Raw genomic sequence first — 25103 nt, 5'->3', positions numbered from 1 at the left:
TGATAAATAAGATCTATTTTTTTAATTAAGGATAAGAATATAGTAGAAATATTAATAGTTAGTCTTTTGAAAGTTACAAATTATTTTACAAGCTTGTTGACTAAATTAATAAACTACAAGTTATTGAATAAGTTAAAAGTTACCTTAAACAAACATAAACGTTTTTTACATAACCTTTAAAAAGTTAAATTTCAAATATTATATATATTTTTTAATTTTGTATAACCAAGTCTTAAGTTACAACAAGCTATTCATTTTTTAAAATGACAATTTATATATTTCATAATAAAAATCACACGTATAAATGTTTTTTTTTTTACCTTCACCATGATATTGCTATTTTTTTTTCATTTGCTTCTTTACTTATTTTATTTGAATGTATTTTATATTAAAATACATAGTTTCATTGGTAGCAAATAAATAAAATAAATAATGTCTAAACTTAATACTATCTGCCATTTTATACAACTAATTTGTTAAATAATTTTTAATTTTATAAATTATTTATACAGTTACAACGGTTTTAGTATAAATATAAATCTATAATTTTCAACAAACTTCAAAAATAAAGAATATAAACTCATAACTTCTAATTTATTTTATTAAAAATGATCTCCCTTTATCTCTATAATACGGTGTATACAATAATAACTCCACCTCTATATTGCATTTTATTAAAAGTGTATTTGGTACTCTGAATATTTTTATTTATAATGTAATTTTTAATTAACAAGTTAATTAAACTATTTGATAATCAAATAGCAAAAGAAGGCAAGGGTTGTCTGGGCCTTTGAGCCCCATTTATGAGGGGAAAAAAAAAAAGAAAGAGAAGAAGGCTATAAAAAAAAAACTTACGAGAAACAATTCTAAAGTAACATTCAGTTAGAAGTTAGTTTCAATAAACTTTGTTATTATTAGTCTTCTAAATAATTCATACTCACATAAAATTATTTTAATATATTTTAACCATTTCAGTTAATTGTATAATTAATTTTATTAATTATAATTTGATTATTCAGTTACAAACTAAAAATTCTTTATTGTTATATATTATTCAGTTTTAACTAATCTAGTCATAAATTACAAGTTTGTAATTAGTTCTGCACCTAAAACTAGTTTCTTTTTGTCCACTTTTGACCCTCCACTTAATGCTAGAGATCCAATAACTCTGCTTTCAGAAAAATATTATTTGTTATGGATCCAAAAAAAATGTTTTGAGAAAATTAAATAAAATTTGATTGAAATTATATATTCAAGTGAAATATACGGATATAAAAAACTATTAAAACTTATAAAAAATACATGACTTTATATATTTTATAGATGAGTAAAAAAAGTAAGCATTTTTTTTTCTTATTGCAACTAGTTTAAACGATTAAATTCGTGACATAAACTATCTGTATAATAATTAGGATATTTAAACTAAATTATTATTTTTGCAAAAATATCCTTTAAAGCAGACAAGCTGAACCATATTATTTTGTTTTTATTATTAATAATTTATTTTGGGTAAGAGTTAAAGCTTCTAGAATACGCATACCGGAGGAACCAACCGAACCCCTGCTCCTCTCTGCATTGTGGAGGCAGTAAAAAAAACCCTAAAACCCTAGAAATTGAGAGTCTAGCTCAACAACGTTACACAGAACACACAAATGGACTTCGACGAGTATGAATACCTGGAGAAGACAGTGGAAGAGCAACAGGAAGACAGAGATTCCTCTAAGAAGAAGAAGGATAACAACGACAAGAGCGAGAGGAGTTACCGGAAGCACGACGTTGACGAGGATCTCGACGCCGACGAAAGGAGGAGCAAGAGGTCCAAGGGCGACGACGAGAACGGTTCCAAGAGAGATCGTGACAGAGATAGAGAACGCGAGCGCGACCGTTCCTCTGCCCGTCACCGAAGTGAGAGGGAGAGAGACGGTGAGAGGAGTAGCAGAGACAAAGAGAGGGATAAGGATAGAGAGAGGAGGGACAAAGACAGGGATAGGAGAGACAGGGAAAAGGAACGCGAGAGAAGGGACAGGGAGCGAGAGAGAGAGCGAGACGAGAAAGAGAGATCCAGAAGGAGTAGGAGTCGTTCTGAGAGAGATAGAGACAGAGAACGAGATTTCGAGACGCGGGATGGCCGGTAATTTCTCTTTCCTTTGTGTTTTCAGCAATCTATTTTTGTGAATTTCGTTTTATTTATTTCAATTCAGCGTTGGATCAGTTTTCCTAGCGAATGGTTTCCATTACATTAGTGCTCATAAGTTCGCGTTCGTGATTTGATTTTATTCTTTTATGCTGGATTGGTATTTTTCTCTCAGTTTGTAATGTGTAGTTGTTGCTTTTCAGCTACAAGTTTACTTGGCTTCTGTTTTTAGAATTATTTTTAAAATGTTTTTTTCACGGTGGTATGGCTAATTGTGTGCGTATTATTCGTGCTGGTTGGAACTATTTGGTGTTTTATGCAATTCATTTTTCTCATGAAAGGAAGGGATGAAGTGGGAATTAGACCTCTATTTGGATTCTCCGAATCGTGACAGGGTTTGTAAGCCCAAACAGGGTTTACGACATACTCTTTGAGAATAAGATGTAATGCATTTTGGCTTCTTGTTGGTGTTATATCAAATGTATGATTGTGTTGTTGGTATAACTTCATCAACGACCTTGAGGTTGCTGTAAAGTGCAGATTGATCATATGATCACTATTGTAAGTGTTTAATTACTCTTCCAGCAGTTTAGGTGACATATAGTTTATGCAGGATAGTCAAAGGTGAAAAACGCTCTTAAGGCACAAAGAGGTTTTAATGCCTTGAGGTGATAGGCATTAACATTTTTCCTGCTGATAAAAGTCTATGATGTGAAATTCACAAACACTAAGCTTCTTGCTGTTGAGAGTCCCATTGGCCAATAAGTAGTTATTCTTTTAATATGATAACTATTATACACCCTTTAATATAACATTGTAAATTACTAAGTTAGTTGGCTAGGGTTTCAGATTTTTTGCCACTGTTATGATTTATGAATAAGACATAAGTGGGTGTATGTCTCTTTTGAACCAGAAAGGCACTCCTAAGGTGCCAGGAGGTGGTGATCCCTTCTGATACCATGCCTTGGGGCCTTAGGCATTCCTTTGACTACTCTGATTCTAAGATTGAGCAGGATTCATGATGGAGGTATTGTTTCATTAATTTATTGTATTTAGTTCGAGGTATTGGTAATATTTTCTCGTTAATTTTTTTCTAATGGGTTGGAAAGCTAGGTTGGTGTTATATGATGGGATCCTGACTCCAATTTTTGGCTTTATTAATTTAAAGGACGATAAAACCATAACCCTGGGATATATGCATAATATTATAATGATATTAAGTGATGTTTTGGAGGACTTTTATGTTAACAAAATATACTTTGGATTATAATCTCACAACTTAATTTTAATTTGAGTCGCAGGAGATTTAGGGATAAGAAAGAGGCTGTGGAACCTGAGGCAGACCCAGAAAGGGATCAGAGAACTGTTTTTGCCTACCAGGTTGATTGGATGGCCTGATTATTTTTTTAATAATATAGATTTATAAATTCTAGATGTTGGATATTTGGTGTCCTTTTCTGATAATTTTCTATTTGCTTTGCGGTGCTTGCAGATGCCCTTAAAAGCAACAGAGAGAGATGTGTACGAGTTCTTCTCAAAGGCTGGCAAGGTCAGTTGTTTTTAAATTTGACATACTTATGGATTTGGAATTGTAATGTCTACCGATCCATGTAATTTATGCCTCCGTGAGAACTATAATGAATTCTATTGCAATTAAGAGTATTAATATTATTTTATTTTATGTTTTATATATTGTTGCTTCTCAATTATGAAAAGTGATAACAATCATATTTAATGGTTCAGTTTGGATAAATTTTTAAAGAAGTCCTTATAAGAGAAAAAACTTAGTATAAAAAAATGAATACAACTTTTTTAAAGTTGAAAATAACTTATTTCTTCACATTATTTATAAAAAAAATAGAGAAACATACTTTGATTTTAACTTGTGAAATGAGTTTGATTTGTTTTTTATTGATTTTTTTACTCCTATATGTACTTATTGAGAGGTTTATCCAAAGTGGATCAATGTACAAGTTCTTACAAGCATACTGAATGCTTCTAATTCAGAACATTTGGTTGCTGTTGTAGGATATTATCCTCTGCCGTCAGTTTCAAGTGGGAGAGCAACTTTATTATATCTCAACATTTTGTCTGCGTGTGTTGAGTGAATTCAGGGTCATATGATGCTATTTTCAATACCACAAATTTGTTGTTTGGTTTGCAAGCTTAGGGTGAATGTCTTATATCTGTCTGTGTGCGTGATACTTCCTATGTCAATTTTAACGTTCCTTCTTTTCAGGTGAGAGATGTCCGTCTGATCATGGATAGGAACTCAAGACGATCTAAGGGAGTTGGGTATGTGCTTTATTGTTAAATAATTTCTTTGTTTATATGGATGTGCTATTGTGGTATTAGGATATCAACTTCCAAGAATCATGTTTAACTGTATCTTTAAATGGACTAGCAATGCGATAATGATGAGGGATGGTGGGAATACCTTGCACTCATGTTTAATCAATTCATGCTGCGCACTCAAGGTAGATGACATAATCTTGGATTTTTGTTTGGTCCTATTCCCAATTTTCTTCCTCTGCTTGTCATACAACGAGGATTTCATTTGTATGCTGATGGCCCTTTCAGTTTATTTTCCTCCCTTCATGAATTGGGATATGGAGGGAATTTTACTGTCTTTTCCCATTTTTTCTAATTTTGTGTGGGATGAATGGCTATAGGTGGCTAGATGAGATGCTCATGGATTTTGTTCTATTTTGGCTTTTAGAATTATCTGACAAGTGAGTTACTGTACTGGGCCAGCTACCAGCTTTAAGTTGGCTTCTTTCTTAGGATTTGATTTGCACGTGTACATATATAGGCCAAGGATGTGTGTCAAAGTTGCTAATCCTGCCTCTGCCTTTCTCAGTGGTTCCCTTTCTCTATATTATCATCTTGTCTTATTCTCTCTTGATTGAATTGTAAATTTAATTATTAATATATGCTTTAGTTTCTTTATTTCTCATTATGACTGGCTAACATTTTCTTTTAAGAGTCAGATACATCAATTGAAACTTAGCTTGAGCTGTCTGCATTAGAGATTTTTTCTCCCTAGATCTCTTTGTTGTATGCTTTGTAAATTTTGATTGCAACTATTTGTTTTTTGTGGTTCTGAAAACTTGATGCGTGTTCTTGATGAGGCTGCAGGTATATTGAATTTTATGATGCAATGTCGGTGCCAATGGCTATTGCTCTATCTGGCCAACTTCTTCTTGGGCAACCTGTAATGGTGAAACCTTCTGAGGCTGAAAAGAACCTTGTTCAATCTAATGCTTCTGGTGGAGCAGCCGGTGTAGCTGGGCCCTATGGAGCTGTGGACAGAAAGTTGTATGTAGGGAATCTTCACTTTAATATGACTGAAAGTCAGCTGCGTGAGGTATTGTTTTTCTTGCTGTCTTATTGGCTGTTGTGGTGAGGATGCATATGTTTGGCTAATATATTTTTTTTTTTTGGCATTTACTACCTTTATCAGGAATATGAATACTCTTGATTTTACTGAATGGCAATAGTTTGACAATATTAATTTCTTCTTAAAACCAGTCAATTAGTTTTTTCTAAACTAGATATATTTTGTTGGTATGCTGTCACCATTTTGAATCTTATTGTGACAATTTTGTAATATTTTATATTTCTTTTTGTTGTTTTAGATATTTGAGCCATTTGGTCCAGTTGAGGTTGTTCAGCTGCCTCTTGACTTGGAGACAGGACACTGCAAGGGTTTTGGGTTTGTTCAAGTTCGTGTCTGATGCTTTATACATGACTTTGAGAAAAATATTGCTTTTGGTGATATTGTTATTTATCTTGGTAATTTGCACTCTTTGGACAGTTTGCCCATCTTGAACATGCCAAGGCTGCCCAGAGTTTAAATGGAAAATTGGAGATTGCTGGCAGGACTATCAAGGTAGAAATATTTGTGTTAGTCATTTTGTTTTTCACTTGTATGTTTTCAATTCTGTTGATGATAACTTTGCTAGTTCTTTTGTTTGTGACTGATGTTGTTCATCAAATTCAGGTTTCGTGTGTAACAGATCATGTTGCAAGCCAAGATACAACTGCAAAATCTGCAGATTTGGATGATGATGAGGGTGGATTGGTAAGTGTCTTGTTATATAAAATATTGAAAGATTGGTTTTCACACAATGGCTTGTCATTTAAAATTTTAAATCTATATCTTTTCATGAAATATTGTAATTTACTAACTTGGGGCTTTTTTGTTTGTTCTTCAAGGAAAATGCGTTTTTTCAATAAAAAGATTTGGTTAAAACATTTATAATCATCTAAGTTTGTTATTTTTTTTGGGAAGAAAAAAATAAGAACTTTTAAAACGTTGTTCTTGTGCCTTCTTTTAGAAGTTGGAAATAATAGCTTCTAGGCAAAAGCTCTAAAAATACTGCATCATAGATATGTGATTTATCCTGATTGCTAGAAGCATGATTGGCCGAAAGTTTAATGTGCTATTATTTCTTTAGTATGTACAAGTATACATATTTACGGATTGATGGCAAGATTAATTACTATTTGATAGATAGGTGCATTGAAGTTTTAGTGCCTTTGAGGATCTTAGGTTATAACTTACAAGTAAATTCTAGACATAGCTTAGAAACAGGTGTTTGGCATTCCTTTTTCCTTGATCTGGTTTTAGATCATACCTTTTATTTCTGTACCTTGTATCTCTGCTGCTTTCTCCTTGTCTTTGTGTACTGTCAGAAACTCTATTTCTTTCTAATTGGGGATGGGCCTGAGGGTGATTAGGAAGCTTTTTGGTTCCTGCCTTTTTTTGGGTATAGTGAAAGTAATCCGTCTTCTTCACAGCAAGTACCTTGCTTATCTATCATGCTTTCCTATGCAGACTTTAAATGCTCACTCAAGAGCATTGCTTATGCAGAGGCTAGCTGGTGCTGACATTCCTGCAAGGTTCGTGTTAACATTATTCCTCATATATTTTGTAAATGTGTTCATTATCTTCACAGTTTTCCAATATTGCAGTATAGGTATGCCCATTGTGAATGGCTCAGTTCCTGCTCAGCAGGCTATTAGCTTGCCTATTGGTAATTCAGGTATTATACCTGCACCAGTTCTACCAGCACAAGTTATGCCTACCCCGGTGGTAGAACCAGTTGGAAGCCCCAGCGAGTGTTTGTTGTTAAAGAATATGTTTGATCCAAGCACTGAGGTCTGTGGTTAACTGATTATATACTTCCACCATTTGATGTTTCATTTAAATATATGTACTGATGACAAGTATTACAATGCAGACGGAACCAGATTTTGATATGGACATTAAAGAGGATGTAGAGGAAGAGTGTTCTAAGTATGGCCGGGTGAAGCATATTTTTGTTGACAAGTAAGTTCATACATGTTTAACACTACGATAATCATGAAAAATTTTACCGGCTGCTTTTCCTTTTTTAAAAATTAAATTAAATCTCTTACAACTACTTAATTGTTGTATATACAGACATAGTGCAGGATTTGTGTATTTGCGGTTTGAAACTGTGGAAGCAGCAAGTGCTGCTCAACGTGCAATGCATATGAGATGGTTTGCACGCAGGTCAATTTCAGCTGTCTTCATGGTAATATTTTAATATTCATGAGTTCCCTGCCATTTTCTTTTTTTCTTTCTTGTCTATGGACTTGAAAACATAATTAGAATAAATTAAAGGTGATATGGAATAAATTAGGGGTTATTTGATTTCAGAATATGTTCTATTGTTATTTTCTATTTTCATATCTAGTTATTAAAATGTCACTTTGTTTTTATTCTATTTCTTGTTTTTAAAGATTTTTGAACAGGAAACATTGACATTATCAAAATCCTATTGTGTCTTGTATATCTCTTTTCTCCCTTCTCTTTCTATTTTTTTTTTCCTTTTGATTTTAACAACACCTAATGTTGTACAACAATTTTTTTTTCTCTGGATGAGCATATTTCTAGTTGTTCGTTTTGCAGCAACCGCAGTCATATGAAGCCAAGTTTAAAGGGGAAGCTTGAAGTTCATACAGGCCTCCGGGGTTCTAAATATACAATCTGCATAATTTTGTGGTCTTAGTTTTCATAAATTAAGTTCTAGTTTATAGATTTTGATTCTTGAATTGTATTAGATGTATGATTACAGAAATTGTAATGTCCAGATGTTGACGAGCTTCATGATCAGTTACTAATCAGTTTCCGTTACGCATGCCAAATGTATTTTAACAATCTTGTCATGCTATTTCATCATGTTTATGTGTAATGGAGAATATCTTCTATTCCTCTTTTTGCGTTTTTGTTTTAGGGCTCATTGACCTTTCTATTTCAACTTCGATACGTGATACGTGCAAGCTTCATTGGATTCCGCCCTTCCCAAGTTCTCAAATTTGAACCCTATTCCTCAAAAAATTATACGATAATACTAAATGATTGGAAAAAGTTTTCATGAAAAAATTTACGAAAGCGGTTCCGATGATTTCTGTTAATTCTCTATTTTCTATATTTTTAATTACCCTTTTTCTTGTCAAGATTATTATTTACCTGTTTAACCAATAAAATACGATACCTTTGTATTTGTCTAAATTCGTACCAATGTTTTCGTATCAAAAAGCATTGTTGAAAATTATAATGCTATGCAAAAAATATAAATGTAATAAAGTTAATGATTTTCTTTAAACTTTATTTCAAGTTTCAGGTTAGCTTTAATTTTTTACGGATTTAATTTCGACTTTTAACTTCTTCTTTTCAATTTTTGTTCTATCACCATTATTGTGGATCATAAGGGAGCTTTTACCTAGCAAGTGATTATAATTTAATCTTATGTTTAAATACCACGGTCACGTTTGAAGTTGTTGAGGAAGTGAGTTGGTTGTAGGGATGATAATGATTAAATTGTGTATGGTACTTATTTTTATATTTGTATTTTTAATAATTATGCATATTCATTTTTATATTTGTTGGATAATTATTTTTATCTTTATTTTTTATTAATTGAGTACTTAAATTTTTGTATTCATCTTTATTATTTGTAATTTAATTAATTAAAATATAATTTTTATAGGATTTACGTTTTTATTTGAGAAAATGCGGGGGATTGAATAAAAACTCAATATGGTAGTTGGCTCCATTCCAAGCCTAAATAGTGAGAAATTATGTATGGCCGAATTACAAGCAAATGAGTGAAAACGGGCGCTTGCTTGCTTGGATTAAATTTTTAGTACTTCTACAGTACTTTCTCGCTTGTAGTTAACTTTTTTTGTTTAATTATTATCTATATATTAAAATATTAAATTAAGAAAAAATTGTCATACTAGGGCGAGTATTAACATTTTCTTTAAGGAAAAAAATGTACTTTAGGAGGAAGAGCGAAAAATGCATGGTGGTGGAGAGAGTAAGAGTGAAGAATGCATGGTGGTGGAGGGAGGGTTTGGCTCCCTTTGCAGTGAAGAAAAAGAGATGAGCATGGAAAATCTTCCGCGGAAGGAGGCAAACGTGCTTGAGGGTCACGAGGATGCGGTGTTGGCGGCGAGGTTAAACTCCGACGGCAATTATTTTCTCAGTTGCGGCAAAGACCGTACCATACGCCTCTGGAATCCCCACCGTGGAATCAACATCGAGACCTATAAATCCCATGGCCACAAGCTTCGCGATGTCCACGTCACGCCGTACTCTCTCTCATCACTACATTCATTCATCATATCTCTATACTCGTAATGTCATTCGATTACTTAGTGAATCATTAAATTTATGCATATTCAGAATGCAGCAAACATGCCTTAGATTGTAGAATTTCTTACTTCAATTGTGGTTATGAACTGTGATGATGAACTCTTAAGTGCCATAATGCGTTATTTAGCATGTTATTATAGTGACAACTTCCAAGTTGTGTTCGTGCGGTGGAGATCGACAGATATTTTATTGGGATGTTGCAACTGCACGTGTAATTAGAAAATTTCGTGGCCATGATGGTGAGGTGAGTTATCCTTTCTTTGCATTATAACGTATTCATTTTTAAGTCATTTTCTCTTTGGATGGTGATATTGATGATTTCTTTTGCAGGTAAACGGTGTAAAGTTCAATGAGTATTCATCTGTTGAAGTTACAGCCGGATATGATCAATGGTTGCGTGCTTGGGACTGCAGATCCCACAGCACTGAGCCAATTCAGGTGCATTTCATCTACTCACCCCCCCCACCACACACACACACTTTTTTTTTTCTCTAACAATTATTTATTACGCGCCATGCACTCAATTTCTTTCTACTGGGTTATTAATCAAAAGTTGCAATTGACGTGCAGATTAGTGATACATTTGCAGATAGTGTGATGTCTGTCTGTTTAACAAAAACTGAAATTATCGGAGGAAGTGTTGATGAAACTGCTCGAACATTTGACATTCGTATTGGCAGGTTTTATGCAACTTATTTGGAAAATTTTGATGATCATTTTTTATTCTTTTGTAATTCATGAATTTATGTTTATAATAATCAACAAATGTTTCGGGTGATATTTCAAAATGAAAGAGATATCCTACTGTTGGACAATTTATTGTTGCCCTGAAATTTATTTGCATTATGAAATTCTACTAATGTTCTCTTTTCTGTTCACCAGAGAAATATCCGATAACTCAGGGCAACCTGTCAACTGTGTATCAATGTTAAATGATGGTAACTGCATTCTAGCCGGTTGCTTAGACTCTACTTTGCGCCTCTTTGACAGGTATGTTATGGAACATTTTGGGAAAGTATACTGTGGGTCTATATCCCTTTGAGCTTCACCATCCTTTCTTGTGTCAGATCCACAGGTGAACTACTACAAGAATATAAAGGACACACTAATAAGGTTAGTTTGCAGATGCATAAATCTGGTTTTAGCACTTTCTGATGTTCCGCGTATAGCATTATTTACTTATAGTGGAAGATACCAGGTGCATGCTCGCTAGAAATTGTGGGATACAAGCTGAAATTCACTTTCATTTATATATTTGCATTTCGGGATTACTATTTACTGATTTCTGCAATTATTCATTCCTAAAGCATGTTTTTTGTGTTTGAAGTAACTCTAGGGTGTGCTTGGGAACACGAAGCTTTTATTTAATAAGTTCTTTTTATACGAGGGCTTGTCCTATAAGTCTTCTTGTAACAAGCTGAAAGTACTTATTCTGATAAATTATATAAATAATCTTATTGAAATACATAAACTAAAATGAGCTTATGAGAGTTACATGTTATTTTCATAAACTCTTCTAAATGTTCCCTGGCTATGTTACAAATACTATTCATTTTTATGAAATTTTGATCATTTATATTGAACTTTTCTCAGTCTTACAAATTGGATTCCTGCCTTACCAATACGGATGCTCGTGTAACTGGTGGGTGGTGGCTCTGAGGATGGCTTTATTTATTTCTGGGATCTTGCAGAATCATCTGTTGTTTCAGGATTCAGGGCTCATACGTCAGTGGTAAATATCTTTTACTTGTTCATTCTTTCTGAAAAAAAGTTGTGCAAGTATGACACTAAAAGGACATTTAGACCTTTCTTTCACTAAAATAATTTGACATGAATCATGATTATGGCTTCTTCAAATTTTCAATTCTTCCTCAACAAAGGAAAAAGTTGTTCCTCTTGGTATTGGCATGATACCCCGTATGGTTTTGCTCGTTCATTTATACCATGTATGATTTCTCATGGTGTGGTTGAGGTTTGAGTGGGGAACTCTTTTTTGGCATTGTATTGACAGCCCAGTTTGAAAATTGTTATCACAAAAACACTTGGTCCAAATAGTTTGGTAATTTTACAGGAATTTTGTTGCTTTAATTAATATTCCTTACGTCACATTTTATTGTTGTTAACTTAATGTCTGATGATAACGTCATCACTACCTTAACCTATGGGATTTAATGCTTCATTTTGTTCCAAAATAGTCTGCGTATTGCAGCTTGGACTGATGGCATTTTGGGTTTTATAATGTAATTATTGTTCTACTTTTAGAGATGCAATTTGTGCATAATTTGCTTCTAAATAACAATTTTTGGAAGGATGTGAAAATGATATAAATGCATATGGGTTTTCTGTCAGGTAACAAAGTGTTAGTTATCACCCGAAGGGAAACTGCATGGTTACTGCTGCTGTGGATGGCACCATTCGAGTATGGAAGACATAAGAACAAAATGCAAGGACGAAGCTTATCTGGTGTGTCGGCGCGGCCCATACCAATGCCAAATAGCGTAACGATGATTACATGTCCAATTTGCAATTGGAATCCACAGCACGGTGTTACTTAAAGTTATATATATATATATTTTTTCAGCAGGTTTGACCTACATGTGCTTCTGACGTGGAAGATAGTAAACGAGGGGTGAGTCTGTTCGGTGCTGCATCTCTTATATACGGTCAAATCACAAACAAATTTTGTCACCAAGAGGGATTGCGTACTGAGTAACACTTGTAAGGAAAATGAGTTTTGTTATAATCCATTATGTTGTGAAATTTATACGGTTCATTCTATCATTATTTCACCTGTGTTCCCTGTCATTGGATTAAGTTAATTATGTCGTTTTCAATCATGGGTTTTACTAATAGAGGCGATGAACAAATAGATGTGATGCTGATATGTAGCTACAAATCTATGCTGTGATTTTATCCTTGGCTGGTGTTTTTCCAGTGATCTAACCGCAGTTCCCATGGTGAAAGCAGACAGCGAAGACTTGCAGCAAGTTTCGGGATTGTTCATTTCATTAATCCTTTCTCGACTTGACTTGATAATTTTTTAGAAGTTGATTAGCGTTTTTCGTTATAGTTAATTATAGAGGCTTTATTAGTTAAATCAGTGTGAATGATTGTTAATAGACGGATGAATTAAACCATGTTGAACAAAGTTGTCTATTTCGAATGTCACGAGTGTAATTTATGCATATTATTACGTTAAAAAGTACACGCATTTTATATATAAGATATTATGAAAGATAAAAAAGAGTAGAGAAAAAAGATTGAGAAAAAGTATTTAAAAATAGTATAAATTGAGAAAAAATAGATGAAAGTTTAATATTAGTTATATGATTTTAGTTGTGAAATATTTTTTACACGAAATTAAAGATATTTAATTGCTAAAAAATTTGGGTGAAAGTTCTATAAATAATAAATTAAGAATTATGAACTTTATAAATTTAAATATAAGTATTTATGAAAATTTTGAAATTTATGAGGTAATGAGAAATTTTTTATAAGTATAAATATTGGTATTTAAGAAAATTTAAAAGTTTATATAAAGTAATAATCATAATATTTTAATAAATATAAAAATATGTATTTATGAAAAATCTAAAAAATTTATTTAAAATAATAAACAAGAGTTAAGTTACAATCTCTAAAATTTAGAATGTAATTGACAAAAAGGTTGATAATAAATAAAGTGTTGAAAAAAAAAAGGAAGAAAAATTTGTACATTAGGCAGTAAAATGTCCACACGATAAATGAATGGTTGAATACTTCACTTCTCATGTTACTTTCATTTATAATAAAGAGTTGGATTGTCTTATTGCTATTATCATAATCATTAAATGAATTTGAATAAAAAATTTACATAATTTAAAATTAAAATTTAGATTCAACAATTATATCATTAATAAATAATTTTAATTTATAAAAATTTCAAAATTCACAAAATAAGCTAAAGGAGCGTGTTTTAATGATAATCTTAAATTATCTCATGTTGTGAAATTTTATTTTTCGTATTCAACTTAAGTAAGTTTTTTAAAAATATTTGTAATGGAAAAAATGCATTTTAATTTATATTTAAGGAAAAATATTAATATTTAACTAAAAATTTAAAATATAAATAAAATGTCAACAGTTATTTCAACTTTAACATGTAATGTAAAAAGTTATATTTAAATATTATCTCTGATCTAAATATTAAAAAAAATTAAAACATAATTTCAACTAATATAAAAAATTAATCATAGAAATACATGCACCAAATTTTGATTCTAACTATAAAAAAGTTATCATTTATTAATAACTCAATATTAAAATAACTGTGTTAGTATAGTTTTTTGTAATCGAAAATAAATTGTTTATATGAATATTTTAAATTTTTGTTAATAATATAAAATTAATACATTATCAATATATAAACATTAATACGATGCATTATTTATTAATATAGACATTGAAATTATTATTATTTTTTTAAAAAATGATATTAACACATGTCAAAGTAATACTTATGTTTTTAATTGTTTAGTAAATATTAAATTTTTTGGTAATATAGTTTATATATATATATATATATAATGTGAACTGTCATTAGATAATAAGTTTTTAGTTATTAACATAATTTTATTTTTTTAAATTAATTATTTAAAATTATATAATATTTAAATATTTGACCTACTTATAATCAAATAATACCAATAATTTGAAAGTTGAATACTACAAACATGTCCTCTTTGAGAGTATTTAGTTAATATTAGATCACTATCTCTTAGTTCAGAAGTAAAGGTCTTTACTTAGGCCTCAAGATTTCTGCCTTAGAAAGATAGTTGTGTGGGTCTATGTCTCCGATTTGCCCCTAAAACTTTATAACGAAAAATTTCTCTGGAGGTTGGTGCTGCCTAAGAATTATGTTAAAAATTATATCTTCATACCTCCTTGATTTTTAGAGATGAATTTGCTAGGCTCTGTATTGAAATAAATATTAATAAAAATTTGATTCCATCTTTAAAGGTCCTAGGTTCAAGAGTTCAAAGTGAAGTGTATAAGGGGCTTCACTTGATCTATTTTCATTGTGGGAAATATGGACACAAGGTAGAGTCTTGTAAGGAAAGTGTGTAGCCATCACAAGAAACTATTGAAAATAACTCTGTCCCTAATAGTCCTAATACTATGAGAGTTGTTGATCCTAGTAACATAGAAGTCCAAGCCAAGGGGTAGTACTCATGAAATTGTGAGGAAAATTCTAGGGATGAGCAAGAAAGATTTGGCTCTTGGATGCTAGTGAAAAAGCCTCGTAAAAAAAATTATGGTTAATTCAGACATAATAGTAACTCTTCCAAAACTAGTAAAAGTAAGAAAGTCCAAACATAGTCTAAGTTTGACATCTTGGGTAACTCTAATGATAGCCCTAGTAAGGATTCCCCCACTGATAACAGGGATATGGAACCCATTAGTGGTAGAAACTGTGTAGAATTCAAGAGTGAGGCTGGTTTCCTTAAATCTAAGCAATTTAGCAAGAGTATACCTAATCATAATCCTCAACCTACTACAAAAAAATCACTCAAATCTATATTGAAAAGTAAGATAGAGATCAATGGGGTGAACTTGGTGTTGACCCTATAAGCAGAAACCAATTTTCTCCTGATACTTCCATTAGTAACCCTGCTAACACTAGCTAAGAGGATGTTTTTCAATTAATGAGAATTATAGAACAAGGTTTAGGGAATAGTCACTTTATTCAAGACTTAGTGGGAGAGTCCTTTACAAAGTCTTGTCCTCACAATTAGGAGAACCTCCTAATAACCTCTCTTAGCTGGATACTGGCCTAATTTCTAGGTCTGTTAGTGACAGACCCTATAGGCTCTTTAAGAAATCCTATGTCTTTGGACTATACCTTTGCATAAGACCAACATTTTAAGGATGTTCTTTAAATTTCTCATCTCTTTTAATGAACTACTTTTTCTAAAATTGTAGGAGCACCAAAAATAGAACTTTTGTTAGGTTAGTTAATGATTTAATTAGAAATTATAATATAGATTTCCTTTATTTGAATCCAAATTTAGTCTAGATAAGGCAGACAAAATTATTAAAAAAAATTAACTTGGATAGTTAAGTAAAAGTGGATGCTATGAGTTTCTCTAAGGGTATTTGAGTTTGTTGGAACACTAGAAAGATTAGAGCCACTATTATCCTAAAAACTAATTTTACTTTTCACCTTAAAATTAGTAAGTTTAGGCAGTCTGATTGGGTCTTATCTTCTATTTAAGCTAGTCCACATAGTAAAACTAGCCTTGATTGTTAGAAATAGTTAATGGACTTCAATAATGATGTCTACAGTCCTTGGTGCTTAGCTAAGGACTTCAACTTTGTTATGTATGATTGGAAAAATTGTGATGGCAACTTTGTTAACCACCTGAATAGGAAACAATTTGTTGATTGTTTAAATAGATGTAACCTATATGATTTGGGCTACAAGGGTAACCTTTTTGCTTGGCATAGGAGTTGCCTAAAAGAGAGGCTGGGCAGGGCTATAGCCAATGATGATTGGACTTCCCTTTCTCTTAATAGCTCAATCACCTATATCCCTATTTCTAAATCTGACCATAGTGATCTCTGGCTTAGAATTAGGTCTAATAATACAATTATGAAGCCTGTTAAGCTTTTTAAGTTCCTAGCCTCTTGGATCTCTCACCCAGACTTCCCCAATCAGGTAAAGAAATCTTGGATTACCTCTAGTGTCTAGAGAAAAAACATCCAAATATTCAAAGATAACATCTTTTATTAGAATCAGTCAACTTTTGATAGTATTTTTTTTTAGAAAGAAACGAATTTTGAGTAGAATTAAGGGCATCTCCTACAAACCTATCTCTATGGAGAATCCCTTTTTATGTAACCTAATGAAAATGTACGCTTTGGTTTGAATACTAACATATTCTGGACCTAGAGGAGGCATACTGGTTCCACCACTACAAGTCCAAATGGATAAAACTAGAGAATATGAATACATAATTTTTTCATAAAGCGACTGTTCTTAGGAGAAATAAAAATGTTATTGAGTCTTTAAAGGATGCGGATGGTAATTGGGAATATGATCTCTTTAATTTGAAATCTATGGTGGTGACTTTAAAGATTTTTTACTTTGACCCTGATTCCTCTGGCTCTTATCTGACCACTACCAGTTCCTTTCCCCCTTTAAAGGAATGTGATAAGCTTAGTCTATTGTTCCCCTTTTCTTTGAATGAGGTTAAGGCTTCTTTTTTTTTCTACTGGAAATTTTAAAGCTCCTGGGCCTGATGGAATCCATGTCCTTTTTTACAAAAATCAGTAGGACTTCCTTGATTCCTTTGTTCTCAGATTTGCTCTTGATATTTTTCAAAATCCTAGTTGAATTAGGGAAGTAAATGAAACTAATATTTCTCTTATTCTCAAGATGGATAAACAGGAATACATTAGCAATTTCAGACCCATTTTCTTATGTAATGTTAGTTACAAACTGATCACTAAAATAGTGGCTAATAGATTAAGAGTCTTCCTGCCTCACATTATTTCAGCTAATCAAACTAGCTTTATACCTAGTAGACAAGGCATTGATAATGCCCTCATTCTTCAAAAATTAAACCATTCTTATAACTCTCTTAAAAATAGAAACAATTTCATAATTATTAAGTTAGATTTTGAGAAAATATATGACAAACTTAGATGGAGTTTTATTATTAATACTTTGTAAGAAATAAACCTCTCCCCTTAAGATGAAAAATTTAATTCATTACTGCATATCTTCCCTTTCCATGTTAATCAATTGGAATGGTGAGATAACTGATTCTTTCTTTCCAATCAGGAGTATTTGTCAAGGGGACCCTCTCTCTCTTACATTTTTGTGCTCTGTATAAAAAAACTTGCCCATTTAGTTAAAGATAAAGTTCTGAGTAATGACTAAATTCCTTTTTCCTTTAGTCATGTTGGCCTTAAAAATTTTCATCTTTTCTTTGCGGATGACATTATTTTAGTTGCTCAAGTTAGCCTTAACCAAGCAGGTATAATAAAATAGATTTTAAGTGCTTTTTGTGCTGCCTCTGGTTTGAAAATAAATAATGGGAAGTCCTCTATTTTTTTTTCTCTAAAAACACTGACATATCTATTAGGAATTCTATCTTGGATTACTTAGGTATCACAACTTGTAGTTAGATTGGGACTTACCTTGGCATCCCTATTGATACAAAGAAACCCAATAAGAACCAATTCTCTTTTCTCATTGATAAGGTTAGGAAGAAATTATCTCTTTAGGAAATAAAATCTTTATCCCTAGCAGGTAGGGTTACGCTTACTCAATCCTGAGCATTCCTTCCTATGTGATGCAATTTCTCACCATTCCTAGCTCCATTTGTTATGAGATCAATATTTGTAAAAAATTTATTTGAGTCGTTAAATGACAGGAAACGTCACCTTATAAGTTAGAAGAAAATTTACTTGCCTAAAAATGAAAGGGGTCTTGATTCAAGGATATGCAGTCTTGAAATATAATTAATATTTAATTTATTATAAATTTTAATATAAATATATTAAAAGTTATAATAAATCAATATTAATTATATTTCTTAATTTATGTATATCTTCTTAACTTGACAAATAACAAAATGAAAGAAATGAAAAAATATTAAGATATTTTACTTTTACAAATATGTTATTTATATTCATATTTTATAAATTTAAAATATTATTTATAATGATGTCTCCTCATTAGTTTTAATGTCATCTTAGAAATCGGATAAGCAATTGCTTTCGTGCAAAGATTAATTTCTTTGCAATTTGTATTAAATTATTCTATGCCTAGCAGCACTATTCAAAATTGATATAGTTTTTTGTTAAATTATTAAACTTATGAAGAAAAAATAAAAAAGCTGTATTTTATATTACAACTTTATTTAATTTAGTGTTTAATCAAACTAAATTTATAATAAATTTGTATTATTTATATTATGTTTGTATATAAAAATTAAATTTTCACTCAAATTTTGTCATAAATTATTTACATATATAATATATCACTTTTATTTACTTTAGATAATTATTTGTTTTATTGAATATATATATATTTTTATAAATTTATCTTTTTAAACATAATTTTTCTAATAATTTATTTTTAATAATTTATTTCTTTATTTTATATATAATAGTTGCGGTGAGTTCAAAAGGACGGGTATGAGTTGACAGGATTAGGGACAGTGTGATGGTAATTTGTTGGGAAATAAGCATAAAGTGTTGGGCTAAAAGATTAAAATAATATATTTTTAAAAACAAATTACTAAAATAAATTAAAATTCAAACAATTTTCCTGTTTGGGGTAAATTTTTACTAACTCAGCATTAGTTTCGTATAAAAGTCAGACAAAACTAATTTATATTTTTTTTATTTAAGCATTTCGTATAAGAGTGAGACAAAACAGTCTGTTAATTTCATCTACCAGTGAGACGTAATTGTAGGATGTTGACACGTGTCCGTATGTAGGTAAATTCATCTGAGTTTTGGACGAAACTACTGGATATTGACACGTGGTCCAATCTTGTTAATTTCGTCTTGAAATTGAACGAAATCACGTCCAAATCATCTCAACCTTCGACGAAACCATAAGATTGTGCAACGTGCCACAATCTGCTCAATTACTCCCAGGTCCCTCGTCCGTTGTTGCCCCCAAAAATCCAGCATGCCATTTAGTATATTATGTATGCACATGGGCAACAAAATTCAAGTGCTGAAGTGTATCCAAACTTTCCAAGACTTCTTCTCCAGGTTAGTAAAGTTTAGATATTTTATGGCTTTTTTTGTTATTAATATTTTATTAAAATTATAATTTTTTAATTAATAAAATAAATAAAGATAGTTAAAATTTATGAATATTTAGTAAATATATTAGTATGAATGTTAAAATGAAAATGTAATTATTTAAATGTTATTAAAAAAATATAAAAGTTAGGAGATAGTCAATATTAACTTGTGTAATAAATAAAAATGATGTTATATTTGTTGTAAGAATTTATTTTATATATGTGAAATATGTATATAAACTATTAAATTATTTATAATATAAAATGATATAAATGTTGTAATATGTTTGTGTATGTTAATAAAGATTTAATAATTTATTATTTATATTAATAAGTATAGTTAAATTGTTTATTGATATTTATTTTTGTTTTTTATAAATGCAGGATGAGTGAAATTATTATTATTGTATATTGGAATGGAAAAATTGTTGTTGGAAACGAAGGTGTGACATTTGAAGGTAACAAAAAAATGATAAAGATAAAAAGAGGGATAAGTTTTATGAATTTAAAAAAAAAGATTCATGACAAGTTGAATCTTAGTAATAATAATTCCATAGCTAGAATAATTTCTCATTTTATGGTTGATTCAAGTGCTAAACAATATACTGCATTGGATATTTGTGATGATGAAGACATTGATTGTATGATTAGTGCGTATCAACAACAAAGTATTATAATTGTTATTGAATTATATGTGGAGATTGCATTTGGTGAGAGTTCAAGAGGTGGGTCAAATATGTTGAACTTAAGCTTATCAATGTCACCGCCTAACCTTATGGAAATGACAAATATAAATATTATAGAAGGTATAAATTAAACTATAATTTTAATTTTTTTTTTATTTTTAGTGACTACACATATTGAATAAGTGTATGTATTTTGAAGGATGTGCAGAATTATGCAGTTATGGAGATGAAGATGAAGTCAATAGTGATTATGATGATATTGATGAAGGACATATTCCGTTAGACAGCTCATCGAACACAAATGTAGATGGTGATTTTGATTCAAATTTAAATTTACAACAAGAAAGTGTTGGAGGTATTATTTATAGAGTATATTGATTAAATAAATTATTTTTTATGGATGAATATTTACTGTTTATATATAGTTGTAGGTGAAATACCTTTTTGGAATATAAGCTCACACTACAATTATATTAATTGGGACCACCCAGACCAAGAAATTGAAGCAGAAGAAATTAGTGATGACAATTCATGGGTTATTGAAGATGCGTTACATGTGGGTTTATTATTTGAATCGAAAGAGGAAGTGAAAAATGCCTTAAAACAACATGCAATGAAAATACATCAAAGTTATTATGTTGTTGAGTCAAAACCAACAAAGTTGTATGTGAGGTGTTTAAACCATAACAATGGTTGTCCTTGGAGAATAAGAGCATCATTGCTTAAAAATGCAACAAAGTGGAAAATAACAAGGTGTGGGGGTAAGCATACGTATCTCAACCCAACAATATCTCAAGATCATACCAAGCTAGATTTAGATTTGATTTGTTCATGCATCATTGGTAAGTTTTCCATTAAATGTTATTTCATGAAGGCTTTTGACAATAAAGGGACTAACCTGTTTTGTTTTTTGTTATGTAGGTATGGTAAATCTTGAACCATCATTGCCTATAAGTTTAATTCAAGAAAGGATGACAAGCCAATTTGGATATAAAATTTCATACAAGAAGGCTTGGAAGGCAAAACAGAAGGCAATTGTAAGAATATTTGGTGACTGGGATGAATCATATGCTACCTTGCCAAGATGGTTAGAGTACATGCAATTTCATGCTCCAGGGTCTGTTTATAAGATTGAAACAAAACCATTTGTTGTTGGGCATCAACAAGATAACAGATTTAGAGTATTTGAGCGATTGTTTTGGTGTTTTCATCAATGTAAGGAAGCATTCAACTATTGCAAACCAATTGTTCAGGTAGATGGAACATTTTTGTATGGTAAGTATCGTCACACATTGTTGATTGCAACTACACAAGATGAGAATAATTGTGTCCTACCAATTGCTTTTGCAATTGTTGAAGGAGAGACTCTGTCAGCGTGGGAATGGTTTTTGGCAATGATTCGTATGCATGTGATGAGAAGGGCTGGTTTATGTTTAATATCTGATTGACATCAAAGCATCAAAAGTGCTGTAGTAAACTCACATATTGGTTGACAACCTCCTAATGCATATCATGTTTATTGCATTCGTCATATAGCAAGCAATTTCAATCATAGATTCAAGAACATTGATTTGAAAAAATAGCTGACGAAATTAGGTATGATGACTCTATTTTTAATTTTGTTGTTCTCTTAGCTTATGACAAAGTTTAATTTTCAAGTTATGATTGAATAATCGTTATTTGCAGCGTATATACCTTCGAAGATTGTATTCGAAGAGAAGTTGGGAAGATTTCGCAATGAATCACCAGAAATTGAGAGGTGGATCGACAACATATTGAAGGATAAATGGGCTTTGAGTCACGACGACGATGGACGTCGTTATGGGCACATGACTACGAATTTGTCAGAGGCTGTTAACAAGGTTTTAAAGGGAGCAAGAAACTTACCTATAACTGCTCTGGTCAAATGGACTTATGGACGCTTGGTTGAATATTTTGTGAAGCGTGGAGAGGATGCCTTGAATGATCTGAATGCTGGTAAGAAGTTTTGTTCAAAACTGCTGTACAAAATGCAGAAGAATCAAGAAGAAGCATCTTCACATCAAGTCAGACGATATGATGTAGAAAGAACAATATTTGATGTTGAAGAGGCCTTCAATCCTATTACACAAAGGGGTGGAAACAAGTGGACTGTTGTTCTGTGTAGAAGATACTGTGAATGTGGGAGATTTCAAGCATATCGATTTCCATGTTCACATGTAATTGCCGCTTGTGTATCGGTAAGTATTGACTTTTTGGCAATATGTTGATGAAGTTTACTCTGTACAAAATGTCGTCAATGCATATTCGTCACAATGGTTCCCCTTGGGAAATAACAGTAATGTACCCACAGATAGTGAGTGGAAGTTAGTTCCTGATGAAGAGAGAATCAGAAGTAAAGGAAGACCAAAATCAACTAGAATTAGGAATGAAATGGATTGGGTTGAGTCACAAAATAGACAAAGATGTAGTAATTGTCATCAAATTGGTCACAATATGCGTCAATGTACTTCTATATCGCCTAACCAGTAGTATGGAGCCCTTGATGTATGAAATCGTATGGTGTATAATGTTATTTATCATCGTCGTTTTTCATGTGTTTTTTGTCGTTATGGTTATATATCAGCATGGTTATATATGAAGTCCAACGATGATAAAATTTAAACGCAGTAAAATATGTCATAGAAACATTCTTCCGATTACATAATATATATGTACAAGTAGTGGTCTCAGTGTTGTCAAGGTCAATCTTGGTGTGGCTGGTCAGGTTGATGTGGGGTCAATATACACTCCCTAGGCCGATCTCTGGCTCCACGATATGGGTTACGACGTACCTCTACAGGTGGAACATCTAAGGCTGCTTCGAAGTCGGCATTCAAATCAATTACATGACTATATGGGGGGTATCATATGAGGTCCCAGTAGCAAAACCTGGTTCTGGTGGTGGTGGTGTCAGAGTAGAAGGATCATAGGGAGGCAGAGTGATGAATGGTGATGGGCATGAGATATAACACTCTGTGCTGATGAATTGTGATGGAGGGGTCTGTGGCAGATGTTGGGTGGCCTGAGATGAGTGAAAATATGTAGGTGGGGTGACATGCTGTGTGTGGAAGGGAAACTGTGAAGGAACGTAGAAGACTCCATCAGGTCGCTTAGGTATGGGAGGAAGAGACCATTCCGTTGCTTGAACCTCAGTCCATCTACACTGTAATCCCCTGCCTTCCTTACAGTCCCTAGGTTGACTGAGATTTATAACTGGATCCTCAGTATTGCCACTCTGTATCGGAGGGTCGGATGAAGAAATAGGCTCCATAATGCGATTCAAATCATTCTTCAACACTAGCATAGACTGACATAAGTCTCGCATTTCATCGAAAGTGAAATTATCATGGCCATCAGTCATCAAATAGTGGGCTCTCTCAAGACCATCACCCTACAACACAATAGCATAACAAATCAACACCACACAACATAATAATAATGATATAACTGTGTGTTGATTACACTTACAAGTAATGATGAGATAGCTGCTTCTCTTGTCATCCAACGTCTAGTGTGAGCTTTATACCACCGCATATACTCAGAGTTAGAACTTAGCTGACCAATCTGGGGGTCATTAGTCATGACCCAATCTCTCCTTCTCTCCCAAATGTCAAAGACATCCCTAAGCTTCTCTTGCCAATTCTCTGATGTCTTCCCTCGTAGTGTGAAGTCATGTAGTGCATCTGGCTGGAATGGGGCACGAGGTATATGTTGGGACATACCAAATTGACGCATTACTCGATCTGGTTGGTGCCACTCACACACCTGAAAACATATCAAAGGGACTACGACCCTCCACAGTTCCATCCCCTCATAACATATAGGTGGTAACGAATTAATCAAATCAACCGAATATGGTTGCCAAATTATCTGTAAAAAAGGATAAAATATTAATGTTAGTTTTCATAAATGATAAAAAAAAATCACAATTTAACTATACTTTCATATCAAAATCAATCAGAAAGGTTTACCTCTTCACGACTAAGCATGTCAAATTTATATCTATAATAACATATGTCCTTCCTCCCTTTTCTATTTCTTTGGTTTGCCAACCACCTGCACAAAAAATTAAGCTAATGTTAGTACCAAATTTATGTTAATAAAAGTAATTCAAAATGAGTCTTACTATTACCTGCTAGCATATGGAAGATGGAGTCGTGTGTGGGGGGGATTATCATGAGCTAGAAATGGAAACCTATCCCATGCCCACATGACAAGTAAAGCAGCTAATCCACCTAAACCATGCCGATCAATGTTGGTGGCCATACATAACTCTCTATACAATACGGCCAATACTGCAGATCCCCAACTATATTCACCAGTAACAGCAAAGTCCTCTACTAGAGGTAAGTACCGCACTGACACTCTACTACTGGAGTGATCGCTCAACATAAAACCCCCAATCAACCGCAACATGTAAGCCCTAGCAAACCGGGTGATCTGTAAAGGATTCTGTGCATACATCGCGACATGGGTAAAATGTTGGTCTAACCAACTCATCTTCAGGAAGCTACCAACAAAAGCATCACGTGATGGTCTAATCCCTAGACTGTCCTCAACAATATCAACATAATTACCTCCAATAGGTGCTATCACAGGTCTTCCATCAATTCGTAACCCTAACAACACGGATATATCTTGCAAAGTGATCGTACACTCACCTTGAGGCAAGTGAAAAGTGTGTGTCTCTGGCCTCCATCTCTCTACTAATGCAGTGATCAACGGCAGGTCTAATGGAAATTGACATACATGAGCAATCCCAG

General features: G+C 32.3%; 1 protein-coding gene and 1 pseudogene across 3 annotated transcripts; both read left to right on the top strand.

Annotated features, from left to right (window-relative positions):
- The first annotated feature begins 1482 nt into the window (after nt 1-1482).
- On the top strand, nt 1483-8383 carry LOC113871048 (RNA-binding protein 39-like). Of its 3 annotated transcripts, XM_027507746.1 has the most exons (14): nt 1503-2131; nt 3436-3514; nt 3627-3683; nt 4374-4429; nt 5273-5501; nt 5773-5859; nt 5952-6026; nt 6138-6218; nt 6975-7039; nt 7112-7298; nt 7381-7469; nt 7584-7698; nt 7907-7953; nt 8076-8376. In XM_027507746.1, the coding sequence occupies exons 1-14, from the start codon at nt 1653-1655 to the stop codon at nt 8173-8175; spliced, it is 1746 nt and encodes a 581-aa protein (XP_027363547.1). In that variant the 5' UTR covers nt 1503-1652; the 3' UTR covers nt 8176-8376. The 3 variants fall into 3 exon arrangements, with proteins under 3 accessions (XP_027363548.1, XP_027363547.1, XP_027363546.1); XM_027507747.1 differs by lacking the exon at nt 7907-7953 and having other exon boundaries at nt 1483-2131; nt 8076-8383; XM_027507745.1 differs by lacking the exon at nt 7907-7953 and having other exon boundaries at nt 5952-6218; nt 8076-8373.
- Nucleotides 8384-9551: 1168 nt separating this feature from the next.
- LOC113873590 lies at nt 9552-12356 on the top strand (annotated as a pseudogene).
- Nucleotides 12357-25103: the final 12747 nt, after the last annotated feature.

Source organism: Abrus precatorius, unplaced genomic scaffold, assembly GCF_003935025.1.
Source record: "Abrus precatorius isolate BTA unplaced genomic scaffold, Abrus_2018 Scaffold7, whole genome shotgun sequence".
Taxonomy (NCBI): Eukaryota; Viridiplantae; Streptophyta; class Magnoliopsida; order Fabales; family Fabaceae; genus Abrus; species Abrus precatorius.
The sequence above is the reverse complement of the archived record's forward strand: the minus strand, read 5'-3'. Positions and strand labels throughout refer to the sequence as shown.

What these genes read in the sequence shown, in the direction of transcription:
- LOC113871048 (XM_027507745.1), top strand. Translation starts at nt 1,653, where the DNA reads ATGGACTTCGACGAGTATGAATACCTGGAGAAGACAGTGGAAGAGCAA. An exon ending in GAACTGTTTTTGCCTACCAG is followed by an intron (nt 3,515 to 3,626) that starts GTTGATTGGATG and finishes CGGTGCTTGCAG; the next exon opens with ATGCCCTTAAAAGCAACAGA. An exon ending in TGTTTGATCCAAGCACTGAG is followed by an intron (nt 7,299 to 7,380) that starts GTCTGTGGTTAA and finishes ATTACAATGCAG; the next exon opens with ACGGAACCAGATTTTGATAT.